General features: G+C 37.3%; 1 protein-coding gene across 2 annotated transcripts in view; it reads right to left on the bottom strand.

Moving 5' to 3' along the window:
• The window catches only part of FGD6 (FYVE, RhoGEF and PH domain containing 6), a 75490-nt gene that overhangs the window by 37302 nt on the left and 12230 nt on the right, over positions 1-25958 (bottom strand). For both annotated transcript variants that reach the window (XM_062585427.1, XM_062585435.1), the window contains exons 3-6: positions 12468-12615; positions 9016-9083; positions 8901-8931; positions 574-725 (exon numbers count right to left, since the gene is read on the bottom strand). In XM_062585427.1, the coding sequence (XP_062441411.1) occupies positions 574-725; positions 8901-8931; positions 9016-9083; positions 12468-12615 (399 nt within the window). The remainder of the gene's footprint in view (positions 1-573; positions 726-8900; positions 8932-9015; positions 9084-12467; positions 12616-25958) is intronic.

Raw genomic sequence — 25958 nt, forward strand, 5'->3', positions numbered from 1 at the left:
CAAGTTGGCCTCCTCAGGAGATGGATCTTTAAACTTCAAGCTCTAGTCCTTGCTCCTTAACAGGAAGCATCTCATTAGTCTCTAATTCTTTTCAGTGCCTCTACTAGTATACTTTGAGAGCTGAATTCAATCTACCTACTCCTGTAACTGAGAATGGACTTTAACAGGATCACATCTGTCAAACGATGCTGTGTTTGGTTAGCAGATCTCAACTATGTTTAAAACAGAAACCGATCTTCACAGCTCCGTACTCCTCTAATAAAAATCAATCCACTTATTACGCCCAACCACACATGTAAGCACCAGAAATTCAGACTGAAACTGAAATTTTTAGATAAAAAATGTAATTGCTCAAAACATGTTTACATGCCTTCTGGATCCTTTTGGATGCACCTAAATGCTAAATAAATAATCTAAATTGAAGTTTGTCTCTATATCCTAAAATTAAATTTTATCATTAAAAAAGGCATGTGGAAAACAAATAAGGGTAGAACCATGGTCATGCAGAGTCCCTAAGTCCCTCAGATAATTTTTAACAACATCAAAGGAACTGTATTCCTCATTGATAGTCACCAGTGAGACAGTCGCTCTTCCAGCTCCCTCAGGAGGTCCCGATTAAGCTCGTACAGCTGAGGTAGGTAGTACAGGATCTGATTCAGGATTCTGTCCTCAATCACTGGTTTTCCAAGCTGCCTGGAGGCATGTGCCACAGCGTCCCGGAAATCCTGTTGGAGCACAAAGAGGACAGAAACCCCCCTGAGAGAACAGCCTTCAAAGCACCAGGGCAGACAGCAGTGCTTTCTCTGCAGACAGTCCACGCGCTGTTCCCTGTTACTGAAGGCAAGGAGGGACCATCTGTGCTATGTTTCTGTGCAGCTTTAACGTACTCTCTGGGGACAGCCTTAATCCCTTTGGTTTCACACTGGACCTTTACTTTTGTGCTCCTACGTGCACTCTATGGAAGCTGTTGATTATTTCTATAACACACTCTTAAAAATGTACTGATACTACACAGGAAGAAACTGCAGGAAAAAAAAGTATTTAATATCTGCAGAGCTGTTGAGGACCTTGAGTATCTTCATGTTAAGAGTTGGACCAAGCAACAATGTTACTTCAGCTGATATAGTCATAATACATTTTAAAATCATACTGGTTTTTATAAATCATCTACAGTATCACTTAGTATCACCAAGAGCTATACTTAGCAGCTCTTCCATACACAGGAAAATTAATAGCTAACAGAAGGATACTGTAACAATATATAGGAATCATGAGATTTTAAATATTAATGATAATCCTAAAACCCTGGCACATTCAAAATATTTACAGGGAGGAGGAAGTCCTGTTCACTTGCCCTCGAAGGAGCTTATTACAGTATTTTTATGTTATAATCAGCTCCTACTAGGACAGAGATCAGGCTTAATGGTCCTCATTAATCTACCTAGAAATAAAATCTTGGCCCCGTATAAGTCAGTGTGACTGAGACTGTATCCATAATGAAAGTCTGTATTTACTAGGAGAGGTATTCTTCCTGATCACATGTAAACAAAATTTTCAAAAAAGGTTAACAACTCAGTATTTCACTTGAAAAAATAATCAAGTATATAACATGGTCTAAACTGACAAAAAGGAATACAGAAGATAGCATGTAACGGCTGTATTGATGTCTCTCACTTGAATTTGAGAGACAGTGGGAAAAAAAAGAGTAACAGCTGTTTTTTTGTTTGTGGTCTACCGAAGCATGACAGCCTGTGGACAATCTCTAGGTGGTCTGAAAAAGGTGACCAAATGGCACACGTTCCCAAGTGCTACTCTTACTGAAAGTTATTTACAACACTATGATAAGTTACATTTTTAAACATGCATGGATTCCGCCTTTGCCTTTGAAAATCTGTAGGGTCCTCAGGTAATTAAAGCTCAAGCAAACAAACAAAAAACCCCTAAGCTCCACCATTCCCACTGCACAGGTCTCCCACAAGTCCTAGCAGATATCTCAGTAGTGCAGCATCTGGTACTATTTCGGATCTGTCAGACTTAAGTCTTAACTTTCTCCTGTCTTCTTCCCTCATCACATCAGCCCTCAGCAGTCAGGAGCTCCAGACAACCTTGTTTTGTGACTCTCCAGATCACATATGCTGTGGCTGGGCAGAGCTATGACAAGAAATTGAAAGCAGATACTGGGCAATGAGTGTGATGGGGCGAAGGCTTGGAATGAAGTGCAATGGAGTTAAAAACCAGATGGCGTTATTCATATGGAAATGTTCTGTTCTACGTCCTCTGTGCAGACTAGTGACACGTAGGTTAACTACCAGCTGCATCTTATGCATTTTCCTGACCCTAGGGCATTGCTTAACACTCAAATGATGCAGGAACTACAATGGCTAAAGCTCAGATGAGGCTTTCTATAAAGCCTCATGCAAAATGCATCTTCCTGTTATCACAACTTTCCCCCCAGTTCTCAAAATCACAGTCGCATATAATATACTGTACGTACTTTGCCATGGGATGAAACAAGAATTTTAATTGAATGTTATAAGGCTGCTTGCAGAATGGAAAGAAAAGCAGTTTGGTCTATGGCATAATGAAATTAGGTTTTCCCCTGGCCAAACAACAAAAGGAGAGCAGGGAGTCAGGTTTAAGCGCCAGTAGATAAGACAGGAATGTCATCTGCGGTTAAGAGTGTTTAACTAACTTGTAGATACCGCACCCACAGAGCTTGCAGCAGGTTTCCAAATACATGGAATTTGGTTTCTCTATTGGCTTGATCCAAAGTGCATCAACTTCATGAGGCTCTGGATCATGCCACGCAAGATTTGGTTTTTAAAACAACCAAATCTCTGCTTCGTCACCCCCTCTGCGCACTCCCACAACAGAGTCAACAGAAGGAGCCCTGCAGAGAGGAAACACAGGACAGAAAGATAACGCCCAAGTTCCAAATGATGCAGACCAGACTGCTGAACAACAAAGGGGAGAAACTTCAACCTTTTTTTTTTCTTTTTTTTTGAGGAGTGTTATCAGGTCTTCACTACAGCAGCAATACAATGCCGTTGCCATTGTAATCATATTGAGACGTATTTATAACCTGGCAGTGGCTGCAAACTAACTATCATGCCAGGTTTAACTTGAGATAAACTGAAGAGCTAAAGGCACAGATCATATGCTAGGAACGGGGGTGGTGGGAAAAGTTAAATCCGTTTTATAACCTTATTTTTAAGGTTATGGCAAGAGTGATTGCACTTGAAAGCACTGGCCTTCTGAGAAACTGATTTCATATGTAAAAGGATCAAAACCTAGAGTGGATTATTTTTATTATTAAATGGGAAATACAATAATTTAAAAAGGAAAATCTGAAATTTCACTCTAAAGAGCGGAAGCTATTTAAGATGAGGACAACTTTTGATAAGAGTAGGTAGTGACTTAGAAATTATAGTAATGGGAATTTAATGCTCCAGCACCTAATTCCTTCTAAAACTGAATCTGTTCACTGCTAAATATAAACATAGAACCACTGTTACAAATATGTATGTTGCATAGGAGATGATAAATAATGATAGCCTCCAATATCTATATATACGGGCAAGAAGTGATCCACATTACAAACATTTTTAGTGTATAGTACTACATAGCATTGCTGAAACACAACACTTTCATTAATCTGTTCAAAAGGTAGTCATCTGAGTTGTCCTGGAAATTATTCTGTTTGAAACACTGTAGCAATCATTTAAAGTGAACTTTTATGACACAGATTTTATAATCAAAAAATGAGCTTCTTCAATATTACAATATTCCTTTTTTTTTCTTTAATTTTGCCACTTTTGTTCACACAGCTACCTGAAGAGGACAGGACTCATCACCGTCCCTAGAATGTACATTCTTTGCGATCCAGAATCATCCTTTTCTACTGCACACTAACACAGGACAGCATCCCATGGGTACCTGTTGTCTATAATAAAATCTGGTTTAGGCAGTTTTAAGTTCTTTTGAGTACATGTTGTAGAACTACTGCCCGACAAAGCTTTCTCAACTTAAAAATCTTAGAGGTTATTTTATGTTATTAGCATACACTCTTGCTAGAGATGTTTGATTTGTAACAATAGTTGAATAGGATACCACCATCCTACTTTCTCCCTTCCCATCAATGCAGTTTCCTTGAGCAAATAAATGGCTGAGATATCTGAAATAATTCTGACCCTATTATGAATCATTTGTGATCAACCCACGCACTTCCCCCTTTACAAAGGCCCTGAGTCACACTTTCTTTCAGTTCTTTCCACTGAAGGGTTCCTTGTACAACTCAATGCAACCCGACCCTGTTAGTCTAAGTGGCAAAGGAACAAGTCTGGTTGTAAACCAAGATACATATTAACGTGACTAAACTCTCACTCAGCCCGTTAAGTGCTCCTTCAGGTATCTGAAGTTGAATTAAGACAACTTTAAATGGCTGAAATTAAACCTTATTATGAATTTAAATGGAATAGGAAGTGCTACATAATCTAAATGGGATCACGTATTTTACTCCTAAGGCTTCACCCATATTGATCTTGGATTTGTTCTCCTGGATCATACCATCAGTAAAGAAAAAAATAATAAAAAAAAATCATAATCCCCTCTGCTGAAGTATAACTCCACCTAATGCACCTCCAAATAGCTTAAATATCAGCTTAATTTAAGAAAAAATGTTTACACTTGGATCTTTTTCAAGGAACACACATCCTATGTGGGAAGGGAAAAAAAAAGAGAGTTTCACATTCTAAGAAACAGCCAAGCAGCTGTACTATGATAAATGGTAAGCAAGGCTCCTAGGAATAGCTACAGAAGATTTTACAAATACATCATTTAAAACAAAATAGAAATAGACAGACTTAATTATAGTTAATAAAGATGGATAAATATGGACTGCGGTATTGTTCAAGCATATGAGATTGGTTCTGGAAAGGTCATAAGTAACTCCACATCTCTTTCTCAGGAAGTTTATTATGCTCACTTATAAGCATTTAACAACATAATATAGTTAATTTTCATAATGATCAATTATTTGACTGTGGCATATTCTTAGAATGTTATTTCAAGGAATAGATTAGGTGGTATAGCAACACTTCCTTCCAAACCAAAACTCTTTTATTAGTCTTTTGAAATAAGATATTTACAGCTGCAGTTCACTGTCAAATGCCTCAACAGTTACCAATGGTAAAGCACTTAACAGACGTAAAATTTTACTGACATCTTCACTTCCAACTGTTCAAATATTGAAGCTTTACAGTTAGAGAACAGGAGCTGCAGATTGAGAGACTTTCTTTCAGGTCACACTGTAGATCGGTGGTAAGCCAGGACCAGAAGTCTGGAGTTCTTTGCTCCAAAACCCAGTTTCCAAAAATGTGCGCTGCATTCTTTTTTCAAATTTGCTATGATCAATTCTTCACAATATTTGGCCACAACTTAAACATACAAAGTAAATTCTAATCTCTTTTTTTGACCTATAACTTTAAATGTCTTCTGGAAACAGAAACAAATTAAATCAGAGTTTCCCCACACTCTTCCAGAGTGTGTCTGACACAACAGAGAAGGGAAAGTTGTCTGAACTCTGATCTGCTCTTATCCAATATGCGGGTGATCTTGTGGCTGCAGAGAAGCTTCAGATGCCTCCTGACAACCTCCTACTTTCTCTCAGAGCAAATCCCACCAAGGACAGAATTGAGGTTTAAGAAGTAGAAGTGAAAATTTAAAGGCTGAGGCTAAGCTTTTTAAAGATTTATTTTTCTCCCTTCCTTTCCCTACTTCCATAGCAAAAAGTCAGACATCAAGCCCTGCAGCAGAAATACCCATCCCAAATAGTGCATGTTCCCTTGCTGGACTAGAAACCTCACTGCCCATAGCAGAAGGGGGAAAAAATCAAAAAGGAAAGGAAAATAAGAAGAGTGGTAGATGTTGGCAAAATAATAAAATTGGGACCAAAAAAAAAAAATGGACAAAAGAAGTCAGATAGCTTACCCCCACAGCAACAAGGTGCTGCTGACGAGTTGCCTTCACTTGTCTGAAGCAAACTATTTCCAAAAAATTCCCATAGTAAAGCAAGTAAAAAAACCGCAGTGAACCTGCCATACTTGTGTTCAGGAACATGCTGGTGTTTTAGAGCACAAAACACTTTGCACAGTAGTGCTTGTTTCTCCTATGTCCCTTAGATTTTACATCTATTTTGCAGCTGTTTTTTCCTGCAGGCCTTAGGGAAGAAATAAGATTTCTTGCATCTTCACATCCCATGTAGATCTTCTGGAAACCACACATGAGCCATCTCAGGAAAGTATATACAGATATGCTGGTTTGATTTATGTGCTTTGTCTTCTGCAGTTTCTAAGAGCACTTTACTGGAATATTGTCCTTTAAGAGAGCATTCTGTATTACTACCAGAAATACAGAGAATTCAAGATTATATCTAATTGTTGATTCCTCCCTGAAGCAACTCCATTCACATGTTTGAGAGAGTATCATTGCGCAAAGCCAGTGACGTCTGTTTGCTCTATCACGTCTAGCTCATTTCATGACGTAACAGAAACTTCCCTAAGTATTTATCATTTTCTAGAGAACTTTTGTAATCTGTCTTAAACATAAGAAGCCAGACATACCTAAAAAGTGCAGTGTCCAAAGAGGCTCGAAGCATTGCACTTCTAGCCTGACTTCCTTAACATAAAAGGAGGAAATGTTAATAAAAATTCAGTGGTAATTGTTATGAGTTTGCAACCACGTTCCCACATTCTCAGCTGCTTTAGGGTTCTCTTCAAATGTTCTGAATAGTAGCATCTTAAAAACATCTCTTTCTCAAATCAACCTATTTGTTACCTGGCTGTGCTAATACCTATATTAACTAGCATCAGTAAGGCAGACTGAGCAGAATATTATCAGTTTTAGTGCACTGCTAATGGAATTGGTCACTAAATTTCAAGTTTTTACTCTTTGAAAAAACACTACTAGAGGGTTCAAAAAAGTGTAATGAAGGCTCATCTAACATGCCAAATCGTTACTAAGGGTGAAGCAGCCCAGTGTGGGGAGAACTTATTTTTTACTTTTAGAAATCTGTCAGAAGTTGGTATACTGGCTTTAGCGTCAGCATTACTAACTGCCAGTTAAACAAGGTAGTTCAGTAGAGGTGGAATCAAAATGGTAGTTTTATCAATATTTACCTATTATCCATAATAATATGAGTAACTAAACATATTTAATTTCTGTGGTGAACATTCAAAATCTTCAAATCTACCACTGTGTAAAGCGATGTGTTTCTATAACTTTTCCCAACTATAGCAGATGTGTTTAATGAAGAACATGCACACACATGTCCCTCGTAAGTAAAGCCCACTCTGACAAAAGCACTTATCAAGGTTCACACTGTGGACCAAAGGCAAAGTGAGAACAGCGCATTTCCTTGCCATCCTCCCTAGGCTGAATACATATCGATTGTTACTGCTAGCCAACAAGAACATTTCTAACATGTTTGTACTCGGCAGCTAGAAACTAACATACTGTCATGGGCAGAGTTGCGAGTTATCCTTTAAAACAAAGAAGAACACATTCTACAGCGCTGCAGATTTACATATGTGCAGACCATCTTAAGTTTATACTAGAAACTCCCTTAATTCCCTACACTATCTTCCCTCTCCCACGCTCTTCCTCATTTGTCTGCTTCTTTCTCTCCAACAGCCTTTGTTTCTAGTACTGTACATGTTATCTGAAGATATATTTTCAAGAACTGACACACTGAAAAGCAAAGACACTTTTTAAGGCATAAGCTACATGCATGAAAAATATAATTAAAATCACATAACTTAAAACTTATCAATACTCATCAGACCAAATCTCTGCCTTTAACCAGCATTTAAACTTCAGTTCTGTAGCTGAAACTATGCTGACTATAAATTATATATTGGCCACAACCATTTGACCCAGTATTTTAAAATCAAGCCCCAACAGAAAGGAAAATCAATTACTAAGATGGAAGGTAAGAGAGAAATCAGCAAATGGTGTGGTAATTTTGTTCTTGCTTGGAAGATCTCCTTTTTACAAGATTATACACATCCATACATAGGAGTCTTTGTTCCCTGTTTCACAGACCACGTTTCTCAAGAGACTCAAATGCATCTGTTTGCAATATAACTGTGTCTGTCACCCAAGGAAAAATTACTATGCTTGCACTTAATAGAGTGATAAAATAGTACAGACATACAAGGTTTTCAGAAATCACATCAAATGGTGCTGAAGAAAGCTAAATTCTTCATTAGTTTACTATTTTATTATCTCCTACACAGCATGTTTAACAGATCATTGGTCTGGAGGAGCAAGGATTAAATACCCAGCCCTTGCTGTGAATATCATTATTGTGTGCACTGCAATCACAGCTGTTATCAGGAAGTAAAATACTCCAGCCTAAAAAAAAGAAATAATGCCATGGTGATAAACACAAGAACAGCTAATTAGCAATATTACCTAAAGAACGTGTATTTTTATGTATCGTTTCAAAACACAAATTAGTTCAAAACCCCAATAATTTAAAAGTTTTTCTAAACTAAGTTTTATGAAAGCAAGATTTGGTTTTTGTTGCTATGGTATAAGCAGTTTATAAATTAGGTACCTATTAACATAAATGGACGTACATTCCATTTCCAATATTCAAGCAGCAGAATACCGCATATATTACAAATGAGGAGGGAAAAGAGGAAAAAAAACACCAAAATATTCACCCATTATAAAAAAAATCTGGAACTTTAAATTTCTGCTTAGTTAGATTAATTTTTATGTTTTGAATACATAAACACTATAGAAAAAAAATCACACTCACTGTAATAAAAACTAAACGTTGAACTTTAGCAGCTGAAACAAGTGGAAGAGGAAACAGAAATTGTATAGATACTTACAATGTGTAAGAGCTTTAGCACATCCACAAACCTATCAAAAGCAAGAGAAAGCAAATAGTTACATTTGAAACACATAATCAAAATAAACTGAGTAGGTGTTAGAACTGACACTTACACTTTCTCTGAGCTCATGATCTCCTTGGCAATATGGTAAACTTTTGTTTTCTTCCCAGCTGCCTTATTCTGCAAATAAAATTACAAGTTATACTATGAAAACCTACTAAAACTGTAGTAAAGATCATTTCATCCTAGCAATTTCTCAGATCCAATGTAGATATTCACCAGTTATTTTCAATAAAAGGTATTTTATACTGCTTTGAAATCTCCTGACTTTCCAGGTGAAATTCCAGGTGAAATTCAATTTCACTTGTAGCTGGAATTACAATATTAGCTAAAAATTAGTTTTTATGTAACTATTAGCCTTCCTGTTTAATTATTACAGGAAGCACTGAAGCACATAATGAACAAAGCCCTAAAACATGATAGCTATCGGTTACTGAAAGTAGTGAAGTATGGATAATGTTTACTTATTTACTGTTATTATAGTAGTATTTGCAGAAAACTCAAATGGCTTTCAGGAACATCTTAAAATAAGTACAGATTTTCCGTAGAAGATGAAAGGAGAAAAATATCACACAGAAGAAAAAAGTCAACTTTTGACAGTTTACTGAAAAAAGTTGCTGGATTCAGGTTCACCTACTTAGCAACCATACTGCAAAACTGTAGAATTTTGACCCTAGTAGCCTGAGGGTTCACGTACACATTGCTGACTTTTGTGCACATATACATACAACCCTCACAAATCAACGCTACTATTCATCAGATAGAAGGAACAGGTATAGCAAAGTAAAAGGGGTAGATGTCAGGATGCAGGTATGCTTTTACACTAGCGTAATTCCATATATAATTTCCCTCAGATAAATAAAACATTTCTCTATAACATCACTTACGGTTAGTCGTATGCTTCTCTGCTGCCAGCTGGCAGTATCTCTATTATATATAGGCTTTCATTTCAATGGGCTTCATAGATGAGGAGGACTAAGACATCATAAGTACACCACACAAATGCAGTGGAATATAGTGAGGCTGTACTGAATATGGTAGTGTAGGGTAGACATTGAACAGTGTATCTTCAAAAGCAGGTATCAGTGACATTGCATATAGACTTTTGTTTCATAAACAGAATTCTACAAGATTCTTCTGGAGTTTTAGTTCTTGTCCAAACTTACAAATAATTCCCAAGTGCTAGAAGTCAAACTGTGAAACTTATGACATCATATGATGGTTTTAACAATGCTGTTACATTAAATAAATCTAAATTAAAAATAAATTAATTTAGTATTTCAGCATTGCATCAAATATATGCAAAATACATTCTAGATTTTATATACTATACACACAGCTACACACAAAGAGCTGGAATTTTATTTCTAAAACATTCATCATCATGCCTTGATGTCTTTTTACAAAGCACAGCTGATTTACCACATGACTAAATTTACAAATAATCCAGTTACACAGTGCAAGATATCTGCCATTCACTGTAGAACTGACAATTGCAAAACGGCTGAAAACTAGCATTTCATGAATAAGATGCTAATGTTAAACAATTACAAAATGAACTATTGCTATCTGTTTTCAACCTCATTTGAGAGGCTTTTACATACCAGCTGGCACTGAAAAGGCCACTTTGTATTTGTTCAATCAAAAGATATTCTGGGCCTAAAACAGTCTAATCTGAAAACCGAAAGGATATAAATAAACTGGCTGTCTCAAGACACTGTATAGGAAGGAACATTATAACACCTTTAATGGACAAAAAGCATCAAAACAGCCAGATACTGGTGGTAAGACAGAACAAAAACAGCTGATCACCAATGCAGAGATTGTTTCATTTTCTTCTGCAGCTGCAGAAACTGTTAAGAAGTTTTAAGCAAGGAGTGGATCATTGCTGATCTCCTGTCGCCAGCTCCACAAGCCATAGACCAGGTGAAGCAAGCTGAGGAACAGATGCTTCACAGTAAGTTCTGAATTACTTGGTGGCCAATGCACGTTCCAGGAAATTTGAGAAGCTTCCTAACAGAGACATCTTCCTGTAAAACTCTGCCATGAAAGATTGAGAATAATTCTAGAGGCGCACAAGGCAATGTTAGTTCACTTCCAGATACTGTTCTAGTTCATTTCATAGAAACAAGCTCATCTCCTGGATCTCTTTTCTTTCCCCAATTTATTCCTCTTGGAAGATTTGATTAAATGAAATACTGTTTCAGCACACTATCAAAAATTAAGATCTGATACAGCATCATCAAGTCTTCTCTTCCATCTTTGGAAAGTCTCATTGCCACTTTTAAAGAAATAAATAAACGAAACAAAGGAGGCAAATATATATAAGGTAATACTCTATCATCAAGGGAAACTGTACTTCATCTGGGATGAGATAATATGCCTTCAGAGCTGCTAGAACTGTTACTGAGGAGAGGAAAAGACTTTACAGGCACATAAATTTCAGGGCTTCCAGGACTATAAACCCTTAGGATTTAAGAAAGTCAGTAATTTTGAGGAGCTGGATCGAACACCTAGTGTTAACTATTTAGAACTAAGCGAAGTTCTATCTCCCTGCTCCCAGTATGAAAAAAAAATAGTAGTGAAACAAGATTAACACTGGGCATATCACTCCAATCCAGCACTCTCAGAAATTAGCAGGTCAGATCTTGGCCATAACAGTTAATTCTGTCCTTCATAGGTGGCCCTACAACCTTCAGGCCTCACACACACATTAATTGCGTCTCCTCAATATCAACACAGTGAATAAGGAACTGAAATGCTGAAAAACAGGATGAGCCCTCTGTGTATTCAGGCCATTTGAAAAGGGAAAACTAAAGTGGTTAACAGTCATCTGTATCCTCTGTCAAACAGTGATTTGGCAGGTTTCTAAGAAGAATGTTTGAATGCAAGAAAGTTGTCTGCACAGATGGAATTAGTTATTGGAACACAACCTTCACTTCATAGAGCCCAAATCCTCCTGAAATAGGACCGTATGAACAGAACTACAACTACCAAGAGATTTTTCAGAAAGACCTCTTTGGACCTTGCAACACGCCTCTAGCCCCTTTGCTTGGGCTTCACCAATGCTGACAAATCAAACAGCTGATTTCAAGTGTTCAATGCACAAGAGATATTGTGCACTCTGGGATCTGAGAGGAGGAGACAGCCTCATTAAACAGTATTAACAAGTTTGTTTCAAACCAAAAGCTCTAAATATATATCTGTAGATGTAACCTTGCATGAGAAGGGCATGGTGGGTAGGGTCTACAACTCCACAACTTGATGAAAGTTTAAGAACAAATATGCCAGGCAACACATGCTTTCTAATGGCATATTTCTAAACTTAGTCTCTTGATATCAGGCTAGTATACATATATTAAATTAAAATTTTAGAAAAAATGAAACTAACAATGGAAGAAAGAGAGTTATTTGATTCAATGCCTCTTATTCAAAACCATTCCAACTGTTTTTTTTCCAAAACAACAAAAGATTAAGCAACAGTTTCAAAAAATGACAAGATACCTGTTTATCTTCTTGAGGATCAAGCTCCCCTTTGCTGGAGTCAGAATTTGTGTCATCATCTTCATCAGAACTATTCACGATATCTTCTTCATCTGACTGAAGATCTCCCATTACCACACCAGGATGATCATGGTGCTCTTCTGATGTCCTATAAAGGAAACGTAGTTGATAAAAACACTATACTTTATTTAAGTACAAAGAGCTTTCTATTTTATACCACAATAACTGGTCTACTTGTTATCAGAAGCACTAGAGACCAGAGGAGGAAGACAGTGGTAGGATTTTACACAGTTGAACTGTATAATGTTTCATCTACACAAGATTTACACAATGCTTTCTGATGCTGTGGCCAAAAGACAAGGGACCTTTGGAGAATTTACATTATCCTTGTCCTTCAGAGTTTACCTGCATCCCATTGAGAACGTAATTTGGTTACTCTGTTCCTTTATTGCTTTGTGCACATATCGTGCAACATCTATAGCACATGCTGTAAAGATTTTTAGAAAAAGATCACAGACAACTTGCTCTCTCTCTTTCATAACATCAGGACTTGTTCCAGACATGGAACACAAACTAGAGTTTTTTGACTGAAATTTTAGATTCTTGTGTATACAGACATATACAGACACACACAAGCTTGTTTATCAAAGCAAAAGCTAGCTAAGCAATGGCATCAGGGATGGCAATGTTAGATTTGTTCTGCCCAACTCATTCTCAGCTCTAAAAATGTGGAACATTTGTGATTAAAAGCCCCCATCCCTCAGGCTAGACACCTTCCAAATAGCCATCAAAACTATAAAAGTAATCTTGTGCTCTTGCTGTAGCTTAATTATAGTGTTCTTTCATTAGCTTAAGATACATTTGCAACACTGAAATTTCATGAGACAAGCACACAACCTTCTTTCTCTAACTAGCCTTGACACCTTTAGTAGAGATTTAAGAAATACATTTCTAGAAGAAAATAAAGGAGATGAGGGGGCAGGTAGGGAGAGAGAAAGACAGAAAAAAAAGAGTAGAGGAAACAGTTTTGATAAACTTTTGATAAAGTCATATAGAAACATCACACATCCCTGGACTCCTACCTTCAATTGCTGCGAACACGAACATCTGATAATTCCAAGTTACAATAAAGCACTGTCTAAATCCATAAAATAGATGTGCCAAAGCCTACAAAGAATCCAAGATGCCACAGGCATGTTGTGATATACAAAACAAAAGGGATTAGTCACTCTGCAAAAAAAAAAAAAAAAAAAAAAAAACAGAAACCCACCCCTGTAGTCAGCACAAAGCTCACTGTGCTGATCAAAACCTAATTTTGTGCAGCAGCTAAAATCTGTCAGGACAATGTATTTCTTCACACAGATAACCCGTGCCTCCCAATGTAAGGGATGTTTATGATTTATCTTGCATTTTATCAGCTTTAAATCACAAGAAAGCAAACGGGGCAATTCTTGAGATTCACTACCTCTAAAAGCCACTGATACAGGAAAGAAAACACGTCCATGTGGACACCAGGGAAAGTGACTGCCAGGAACCTTTTCCCAAACAGAAGAACACCAGTCATGTGAGGATGCTCGGGCAGCCATCGCGAGGCGTCAATTATTCAATGCCCAGTGCAGAGTTAAAACAACACAAAAACCCAGCCACACACAAAACACACACACAATCCCTCCTCACACCAGCGAACAAATGCTGATCACAAGGGAAAATGCATTTAGAGATGAAGACGAGAAAAGCCGGCCTGTGGTCAGACCTTTGGCAGTCGTGAAGACAGGGAAATGTTAAAATAGGCTGGTTCTATTAAAATGACACAGGAAAACCTAGGGAAACACCCAGTTACTGTCACCCCAAACTGAACTTTTATTCTGAATTCAAGCGAGGAGCCGGCCACGGCGCCCCGGGATCACAGTCTGGAATCAGCCAGCTTCATAGGCAGCGCAGCAGCCGGCAGAGAGGTCCCCGCTGAGGATCGCAATCAGTGACGTATTCCAGGGACAACCTCCGCTGCAGATGCTCTAGGAGCTTCAGGAAGGCGAAAAAGAAAGGGCGTGGGGGCAGATTTTCACTGGAACTTCTCATGGAAGTGCGTTAGTGGCCTCTGAAGGTTCCTCAGCTTTTAAGAGTTCAAAAAACTCCTTGACTTGCCTATCCAACTTACAGTCAATTGGCTGTAAGAGCACCTGCTGGTCTATATAATAATAGAAAATAATAGAGAACTTCTGGATCAGCTGACAACACTTTTGCCTGTCCAAAAGGATGAGGATCAACTTAGTTGGCCTGTGGTGGAGGAAGAATTTTTTTCAATGGAGGAATCATCAACTTATTTAATGGAAATTTTTAGTATAAACCACTCAAAAATGATTAATTAATAGCTAATTAATCAAGATGTTTAGTAAATGTTGTCAGAGTAGAGTCATTCAGAAAATACTTTTTTTTTTCCTTCCTGTGAAACACAAAAAATGTTTAAGGAGTAAGCTACTCCTCTTGTATTTTGTTGTCTACACACACACACACACACGTGACTCCATATGCCATCTATTATACCTCTAAAGAAAACTATGAGAGCCAAGAGAACTGATCTACCAGGTCTTTCTCACAATATCTGTCCTGGCAGCCAAAGCACCTCACAGCAATTCCTGTCAATCTTTATAGTGTATTCACTAGATTACTGCCAGGCCAGGGGCGCACAGCCCAACACAGCCCTCAAGTTCTTCCACCGGATACAGTCAGTCATTTCTGCCTCCCCTTCCCCATTAAAACAAAACAAATCAAAAACCACAGTGGATTAGATGATTCATGGTTAAAAGTCAGTTCACACCTAGAAATTTCCCAGGATCAAATAATCCGGCTGTTCAGGAACCAGATGCAATATTACAGGCATGGGTAGATCTATCCCCGTTGGTGCCTGTGGCTTTCTTTGGGACTCCAAAGAAGACCTGGACATTGTCAGCTTCTTCATCAGTTTTTACCAACCATGTGTTGGAGAAAGATGCCTGCACCTTTCATCTTACTCTTTTGTCACAAATGTTATGGCTTTTCTGTCCTAAACATAAGCAGCTTTGCAATTACCTATTACTCTTTCTGTGCTTTACTACTTAATTCGCCTATATCATAAATGCACATAACTTCCCTAAAAGTTATTTCTAGACTAAGTGAAATTCCTTGCATCCTTCAAACTAGTTTGGAAATAGCAGTAAGTCTTTAAATAAAGGCTCTTCTATCACATATCAATTCCCCTTTTCCAAAGTATCCCAGGCATGCAGTAGGGGTTATTTTTTAAGCAGCTCAAAACACCTATTTCTATCTTGTTCCCTTTTCATCACGTATTTTGTCCTAGTCACAGCACAAGTGAGAGAAACTTCTGCATTATCAGTCATGTGAAACATCATCATTGCCAACTCACCATACTGTCCACTGAGTAAGAATCTTGTCATATCATGTGAGCAAGTTACCTAAATATAGAAGTGGGGCTTTTTTATTTGACACAAAAATTAAGAGAGTGTTAATTTGCCTCATAATGGAACAGTTTATGGGATGCACATTTATATTATCCTGCATTTTCCTAGTGCTGTAGTAAGATATTAATGAAACAAAACATGCATGTCCTAGTCAGACACATGGCAAGATAAATTATCAAAATTTATAAAGAACTGCCATGAAACTGTTCCATCACGGAAAAAAAAATCCTACCCAAATCAGTAACAAAATATTATTGCTTTCAAAGGATGACCAAATAACTTACTTGGTTCCTGATGCATTTAGAGTGCAATTAGTATTTCAAGCCTGACTGAGATGATTCAAAGACAGTGTCTGCTACATAATACCTCAACATTAAGTATCTCACAGTACATTAGAATTACATCACATGTTAGCATCAATACATCTACCAAAGCAAGTTTCCTTAGTTCCAAAGCATTTAACAGGTTCCTCCATACTACTACCACTCCTCTATACACATTTCCTCATGATTTTCATTATTTTTAGAGTTTTTTTCCTACTTCTGGTAAGTACTCAGAATTCTGTAAGGGTATTAAATGAATAGTCCTTGAACACAAAATTCTGCTACATTCATAAAATTTATCACTTTAGCTATTTTGAAAAAGGTATCCATGCTCTTCATAGGAACGTCTCTCAGCATCTTTATCGTACTTCCATCTCTTCCTCCACTTTTCATCAAATACGTTTAGAAAGCCTTTAACACACAGGCAAAAAGAAAAACAACAAAAAACTCCCACACAATCTGAAATTCACAATCAACTAAAAATATACACAAACACTGGAGAGCCTGTAAGCACACTCAAGTATGATATTTCATCTCAAAACTTTTTTTCTACAATTATATTTCACAACAATCCTTTCACAGTTACTTGTATCTCACTTTTCTCCAGAGAAGTAACAATTTCTATTGTTTTTCATCCACTTTAAGTTTTTTATATTTTCAGGTTATGCAATCAATTTCAATAAATAAGGAATGTCTGACTGTTTTTATGACCCAAAAGCAACTGACTCTCTGCAGAGGAAATAAATGATAAGGCTGTTATATTTTTCATAGTCGCTCATACCTGTAATACCTGTAGGTAACGCAGTAGACTCACTGACTGATTCTCTCAATGGATCTTAGATATATGCTTCTGAGAAACCCAAAGGATAAAAGATTTAAAAGACTAGATTAAAAAAAATAAATAAAAAAGTTATGTGGACTCTGTGTTAGCTTGAAAATCTCTCTTTTAAAGTAGAAAGAATTTCTAAGTTAAGAAACAATTATCTAATATAAGTGCTCGAGACAACAGAAGATGTTCTGGGAATGTCCTCACAGTGTGCCACAAAAGTGAAATGATTGCTTGATTAATAATTCTGTTTGATTTCATTTAGTAAACTTCATTTTGCTTTAACTTAATACTTCTGATTTTATTTGAGATACTTTAATGTCTTTATCTAATACTTACTAGGTTCTTGTTTTTCCAAGAAACAGTAAAAATCCATTCTAGGAAGTAAGCATACTTGGTAAAACATTTATATAATGAATAATAGCCAAGATCATGGAAGAGCTCATGTGAAACTCTTAAGAAAGCATATAACGGGATTAGTGATCATCTCAAGATTAACAAAATGAAAGGCATCAATTAACATATTTTTCTAAAGGGTTACATTTTACAGCAACACCTTGAGTCCACAACTATCCTAAGCCAAGGAAACATCAGCAAATATTTCCTTGTGCAAACCAGTCTGGAAAACAAACTTCACATCACTCCAGATGCACCTGGACTCTAACCCATCATATTCAGCTCATAATTTAAATTTTGCATTTTCTGAATGATGCTAACTGCCTGCCATCTTAGCTCTTACAGAAATCCCCTCCCTTGTTGCTCTCTTCATGCCTTTCAGCTCTCCTTCAGGCATACCTGACCATTAAGAAGTAAATGAAGATGAAATGCAGCCTGAATCAGGTGGCTTACTTATCTTGGTTTTTCTACAGGATCAGTCACCTCTTTCCTTTAGTGATAGGTGCACAGATGGAAAGAGCTTGTGCTGAGACCCATCCAGGTGCAGTGGACAGTGTCAGAAACTGTAGTGGATAGTGCTGCAGCTCTCGCAGCGCTCGCTTAGCTGCCAACACTAGGGACTGGATGCCTTACTGCAGACAAGCTACTGGGCTTCAACTTCTCTGCCAAAAAAGGTGCTTTTTCACAGTGAGAGAGTGAGACAGAAGAATGTCCTCTCAAATAGGATCTGTAAGAAGATAGTTTTAAAGTTATAGCACTAGCAGTGACAACTCACTGATTTCAACAAGCTCTTGTATTATTAGGACTAGTAACACAACAACAAAAAAAAAAGACAACAGACCAAGATTTTTTAACTCTTAATGTTCCCTGGCATCACAGCAATAATCTTATTTTTTTTCTTCCCTTTAAAAGAAAAATTTTAAAGTCCCCTGAATAGATCATACTTCTAAGTTTCATTGCTTGCTTTTGTGAGCTATCCTTCCATAGCTGATACTGCTAAAGAACAAAAGAACCTTAATTAAAGTCTTTAAAAAAAATTAAAAAAACCCCACAAAACAACAAGTAAACAAAGTAGACCAAGGAATTAATGATTATTTGCATCACCTATACTTGTTCTAGGTATACTCTCTCTTGGCTCGTTAGGGAACTATAAGGAAACTATTAAATTACAAAGTATGTATATATATATATATATATATATATATATATATATATATATACTCCTCAAGAATCCTATCTAGAAAACAGAAATAACCTGCATCCAGCTGAGTAACTGGCTTGGACAGTGTTTTTCCAAAGTTAGGGTAGTTTCTATAACTACTTTTCTAAAACTTTAAGAACTTAAACTATTGCTTTAAACATTTTATAAATACTGTGTGCATGCATGAGCACCTATATATCCTATAGGAAGTCAAGAACCTTGACCATCATGTTTCACTGTGAAGACAGAAGCGTGAGATATTCTATGTAAAATGGATTTTGGTTAAGAGCAGCTTTCACTTTGAGAGCTGCCTGCTGCCTCCCAGGCAAATGACTGGTTTCAGAGTGAGCTCTGCAGACACTGCCTGGAATTTGCTCCTGCTGCAAATGCATCCAAGAACCAGCTGCTTCCTCCTGCTTTTTACCTCATGGCCCTCTCTGCTCACACCTGGATTTTCCAGGCAGCAGTGGGATCACAAACAGTCTGGAAAGAGCTACTGCCACATTTAGCCTCTTATATCACGCCACCGGCATCTGGTTCCATACTTGGTTGAGCATGTTGCAAGCTGCAACACCTGACTTGTTGAGACTAAGCTCTCCTAGTGTTTTCAGCTGGCAGCATTTATTTTGGGGCTTGTTATCCTCAGGTCTTGCTTATTTCTTTCCTTAACAACAACAAGAAAATCTGACTTCCATTCTTAGTAAAAAGCAGCAAGACATTTGCTCCTATGTTTCACAGTTAATCAATTTTGTACCTTATAAAATAAAATATTAAAAAAAAATTTTTTTTACCCTCAGGTGTATTATGATCAGTACAGTTGGTTTAAAAAGAAAAGGTGTAAACTCTTAAATTACCTCTATATTCAGCTCAGAGTTGAGATCACAAGCTCCTGCTGCCAGAGGTACATAAAGACTGCTCTCATTGCAGACAGCCTCCTGTACTCACAAGAGTGTTTTTCAGTTTCAGTTCTGTTAGACCATTTGTTGACAATTCCTCTGTTCCTTGGAAAGTTCAACATAAACATGCATGCATGCTTCAGATGTTTCCATGTTTTCCGTACAAAAACATTAAATGCATATTAATTTTAATATTGAATTGCCATGTTAAGAAAAAGGATTTAAAAGGTCTTACTAGTGAAAACTTTTCTGACATGACTTATTTTTAAGATGTCTCTCAATCAAGTCATTATATTTAAGGTCTGTAACATCATCCAAATATAATCTCAAACATACTGCAGATCTCTCATAACACGTAAGTTCAATTTCTAAGCACCAGGACAGAGGTACAATCACAGAAAGCAGAACAGGCACATTACACTGGCTCCACTGGAACTGCCAAAACATACTGTCATGCGGCCAAATAGATTATGCAAATTTAACAGAATATGATCTAAGATGATACAGTCGGACAGTCTTGAGCATTAGTACCAGATGAAACACAATGTCAAAAACATTTAAACCCTTGCCTTGAGACTTACATAGAAAAATGATTCACTGTATCAGTTCTTCCTCTCACCACCCAAAAATCTGAGGGATTAGCTAGCTCCAATGGCACATTAAGGAATGTCTAAGAAACACACACACAAAGAGAATTGCCGTGAGATAGGCAGAGTTGGGGGAATCCTTCATGTTGCCATTCTTTCACTATGATTATTTGCTAGGTGGATTGGGTAAAACACATAGCGAAGTCTTTGTGGAAATTTCATCTTTTGGCTTTCCCTTCTTACCACTAACTCTAGCTTTTAACCCTATGCCATAGGGAAGGCTGCAATCAACAATACTGAATGACCAAGATCACACCTATGGAAGAATACCTGAACAAAGACTACAAGGACCTGCTACTCTACCTCTCCTAATCCACACACAAAAAACAAACTCTAGGCAGAAATGTTTATTGGTAGGGGAGAGCAGGAACAGAAAAATCAAAATAACACTTTACTTGCTAAGCACATCAAAATAAAACCTATCACACATCTCCAATACCACTGAGCAAAATTCTAAAAAACTGTAATAAAAATGTGATGAAATCCATCCATTGGATTTCAAACCAAACATATCAAACAGGAGGCTCTGTTCTTACTTTGATCTAGTTTCTCCTTTCTTATTAATACCCATCTCAAACAAAATAGACTTTACCTTGTCAGAGCTACCATGAAATCCCAGGGTTTAACTACTTCTCATTCACTAAAATCAAAGTTAATTCAAGCTCCCTAAAGTCTTCTGTATCGACCAATCATTATTTTTGTGCTTTATTTGGTGAATTAATCCCTGAAATCAGGACTGGAATATATTTCTTCAAAAAGCCATGCATTCAGTTTAGAAATAACGTGCAACCCGTTGCGCTCCAACCTTTATATGTCAGACACCTAGAAGATAACAGAACAAAGCTAAATTACAGAGTACTCAAAAGATAAAGTTACTTAGTTCTAAAATAAACACAGACTGACTTAACTTTTAAACACAGTACTGCCTGCATGCACATCAGCTGACACAGCTTCCTGAAGAGGATGCTGAAAAATACAGGCTGAAACAATTTGGCTGGAGCCTACACACGCTAGCTATAAAATGTAACCGAGCTGCTTCTAAGATTGGGTGAAAAGCGAGCACAAGCCCAATCTTTTGCATCGACTGGAGAAAGAAAGGAATTTAGACACATCTAAACTTTTCGGAGTTTTCAGCTCCTTTCAAAATCAATAGGGAACGCTGACCAACAGGAAAACCACTGGGAAATAAGTAAACCAATCAACAAACTCTGTACAGTTAAAACCACTAAACTAAATCAGGCTCAGGCGGTAGCTACTGAAACAGAAAATTTGATAAAATTCCTTTTATTTACTCACTTTAAAGAATTTTTTTTAGTCCATTTTATTTCTGCTTGATGGAATAGAACAATTTTCCATAAGCACAAAGATACCATTTCAAGTAAAATTAAAACTTGTGTAAAGTCAGTATTTTTAAAAAGAAACTGATATAATTCTTGTGGATATAGCCTCCTTAATGTAAACCTTGCCTGTTGCCTTAAGACAAAGTAACCACTTATGATTTTGTAAGTCTATACAATAAGACATGTTTTATCAGAGCAAATGTAAATGTCGGGAAATGCTGGCATATATATTAATATCACTGTTTGCATTTAAACAAAAACAAGAGCTAGTATCTTGGCTGCTTTTTTTCTCTATGTTGATTTTATGTCCCCCCCAATCTAATTTACATATACGCTTTCATTAGACCTGTTGCAGTTAAAATTTCATCACACAAAGCAGTATTAAAGAGCTTCACAAACACATTTCCTGAGCCAATGCTGAAAATAGCTCACAGGAAAAGGCTGTTGTTGAGCATATAAATGGGTCTTTCACCAATTCTCATTTCATATTTGACTTTCCATTCCACATTTAAGATACTCTCTGAAGTTACATTTTCTTAGTCTGTTATTTATACCATTGTTGTCAACTGGAAACCAGAAGAGCCATGTTAAGAGGTGAATGAAGACCAACATTAAGTGTCAAATATGTAACAAAAAGTTAACTTCCCTCATCTTAAGGAAAAGGAAATATGCAGAAACAATGCTGAAATTAGGAAAGAGCAAACGTGGAGTAAAAGAATAAAGAAAAAAAAAGAGGTTAATTTATGAAAGAGATGTGACACCCGAGTTCCTGATAGCCATAAATACAGGAGTTAGGGAACAAGCTGAAGGACGCGGGTTTTTATTTATTCTTTGCTTAGTTCAGGCTCCTCCTGACGTCACGCTACGCTGCCCTCTGGCCTGAGGACAGCCAGCACGATAGGTGAGAGCCAGTGCTCCGAGCTGACACAACGTCACCAGGAGGAAGGATGGGGACATCCTTGTATTGTACTGGCAGGATCATTGCAATAGCACTGGTAGGACATTTCTGCCATCTGCAGCGAGCACTTCTTTGGTGGAAAATGAAGGACAACAGTTAACCACTTAGTTCATAACAAATCCTGCATTGATGCTCAAAAGGGCTGTTTTCAGTGCATATGGACTACCTGTCACATGCCACAGTTTTTGACTGCACAAGATAGTGACAAGATGTAACCACGCAAACCCTTTCTAAAGCAGCAGAGAGACTGGCCTAGCAGTCAGCTTCTGCATTTCATCAGGATCAATCTAATTTTATCACCATTGCTGGTTTGCGCTTTCTCATACACAAATACAGACAGTCCCCAAAAGATAACGTCAAGAACTTAAATAACATCTATTTTTATGTAATGCTTGCAATGCCCTCTGATAAATTAGAAATATTGCATTATTGCTTTTCCAGTTCTGTCAGAAGTCTCTCTGTGCATTGGGTCTATGTCAACCTGCCTTCTCCATTTCTTTCATCAAGATCAACATCAACATGGAGCCCTTGAAAAGGGCATGAAAGAAATATCAAAGCCACAAAGAATACAAATAGTCTCTTTCATGACAGGCTTTGAGATCTTCACAATTGTTTTTATTTCACAAAACTTTCCACATACTTAAAGATTGTATTGTGTACTAGAATAATGGATTTGGTATAGGAAAAACTCAGTTTTCTGATTTATTTCTCTCTCCTTTTCTCTCCCCCTCTTGCAGCGAGAAAGCATTGGACCTCAAAATTTTTCCCCAATGTCAAAACTACTGAAATCAGAGTATCTCAAGCATACTTAAACAGTTTGCCAAGATTCTTTTAAACAAAAAGGGTCTTTTTTTTTATTCTGATTAAAAATGATTGGTGCACTTTTTCCTTCCAAAGTGCTTTAGAAGTTTTATGTATTTTCCCAGACTGCATAAGAGTACCAAAAGGACATGCATTTTATTTCAAGTTGTGTAATAGACTAAATTATAGACCTGAACTACTGAAAGTCACCCCAACACTAAGAAAAACAATTCCTCTCATTAGGAAAACAAACCATGGAGACAAATACCTGCATCAAAGCTTCTTCAAGAAAAGAAAAAGACAAACTCATATGTGTTCCTGAGCAAAAGGTCCACTCTAAGTTTTCCAGGTAGTTTTGCTGGCTACCCTAGGACTGTAAAAAAATTCACTAAACAATACAAAAAATCAACGAAATCATTCCAGACCCAAGGACTGTGCCATGACTACTCAATTTGAAAGAGAAGTCCAAGAGTGGGGTACATCCCCAGGATGACAGTTCCAGCATTTATATGTCCATTTTCTTCTTAAAGTCGTGGTGCCACAACATTTAACACTCTCAAGCAACAATATTACTGGCAGGACAAGCTTCTCGGTGGTTAGGATGCTGATTAGACACCCCTAACTTCTTTATGTAATTAATTGCTTCATAGTTTATAAAATAACAGAACGTGTAAAGTCAGAAAGAGGGCATATTCCTTATGTGCAGCAGCAAAGGATTGCATTGACTCCAGTTTTCAGCCAGGGCCTGGCAGAGCCCCGGAGGTGGGAGCGCTGAGCACCTCGGCACAGCCGGACCCGCAAGGGCCTGACTCACTCCTTGCCGACGGTCCCTCTGAGCAGGCAGGGCTGTGCTAGCCGCGTCACGCATACGTGAAACAGCACGGTAGAAGGGGGAGAAGAAAAAAGCATGCACAAGGAAGCAGAAGAGAAAAAAGAAGCCTGGTGATAAGACATGACTAAAGAGAAGGAAGACTTATTGGAAATGTAAGTAATGCATTGACTCAGTTACTCCATTAAAACCAGAGGTGTGACTGCAAAGTAAGAATTTAATGTACAACTAGGAGTGGCAGAACCTGGCTGGGACCACAGGGGGAAGACCAGATGGACAAGACTGTAGGGCTCATGGAGGAAAATGAACAGATATTCTTCTCGCCAGACACTAGTCCATTGTATTTAATTTTTAAGAAGTAGATGAAATCCATAATCACATACCTGGCCTTTAGTCATCAAGAAACTATATTCTCTTTGTATGTAGTCTTATTAAAGGTTATGAAAATGTTTTTGTACATATAAATACCAAATATAGCACTTTCAATATGCAGAAAGTATTTTAAGCATTCAAATTTTAGAAAGTATAAGTGTTAGAGAAATGTTTAGAATTTCTATTTTAGATACTGCAGTAGTTTATCAATTAAGTACTTCTCTTAAAAGTCTTCTGAATAGAAATATGTTTGTAGCAAAAGCCTCCCTAACATAGCTAACCACCAAGTGACATCACATTTATCTGGTGTAATACTGCTCAAAAGTAGTACGCCTTAACCCCAATAAAATGCAGCGCACGTTAGAGGGTTGGGTATCAAGGAAAAGTGCTTAACTGCACAGACAAATTTCAATACAAAAATCAGTATTACAGAAAGGCTTTCAGGGAGACATAATCGACCTCTGAGGACTCAGTCACTCAGATAGAACATAGCCTTCACAACTGAACTTCTATTTTGCACCAAGGCATTCATTTCTGGAAATCCAATTGCCTACTCTAAAACAGCAAGGGTAGGAGAAAATGGGAACTCATATTTAACTAAATCAATTTGAGGTCTCAAAATATTATTCTCCATGTGACATCCTCCCCCTCTTCCAAAAGAAAAATCCTAGCAGGAAATAGGTTCCAAGACAACATGCAGTGGAAAATGATCATGACACAGACAGCTCTAACTTTTGTCAAAATGAATTAGCAGTCATTTGCAAGATCTTGAAGGAACACTGTCAAAAGTTGCCAGTAAATATAGTATGTTGTTTCCCTTGAGGGCTGAAGGAGCAGACTTACTGAACCTGAAATACTTGAAGTCTCTTGCCTAGAACATCAGCATAACAAATACAGAAAGGAAGCCCACAAGATCTAGAGAAGTTTAAGTTTTTGCTTTCTGCAGCATGTGTGCTATGTCCTGTTGACTTTGCATTTTTAGGTTATTGGACAAGCATACATTCAACCTGACATTTGATTTTAAAGAAGATTTTGCTGTCTTCTTCAGAAAAGTATTTCAGTTACTCAAAAGAGAGAAAACATGCATAAACTTTCCTCATTAATTAGTTTTTAAAATGGTATTACTTCAAAGCAGGACAGTTCCAACTACTGGTTGAAATATTGTCCCTGATAATATTAGAAAGAATTGCTGTGCCGCTGTCAGGAGCACTGACTTTTCACCCCACTCTTCAGGACTGTACCATTCACTTAGCAGAAAAACAGAGAGATGCTTTTCCTGCTATCTGCAGCTAAAAAATACTTTTGAAACTTCTTTTATGTTTAACTGTACTACCTCATAGCATGTCTTCTTCACTCACTCTGTTCAGTGTCCAGAAAATAATGTGTTTACTTTGATTACCCACTTTAAACAGTAGTCCAAGATTAAGACAAAATAAGCATGCCT

The sequence above is a fragment of the Rhea pennata genome, chromosome 1, assembly GCF_028389875.1.
Source record: "Rhea pennata isolate bPtePen1 chromosome 1, bPtePen1.pri, whole genome shotgun sequence".
Taxonomy (NCBI): Eukaryota; Metazoa; Chordata; class Aves; order Rheiformes; family Rheidae; genus Rhea; species Rhea pennata.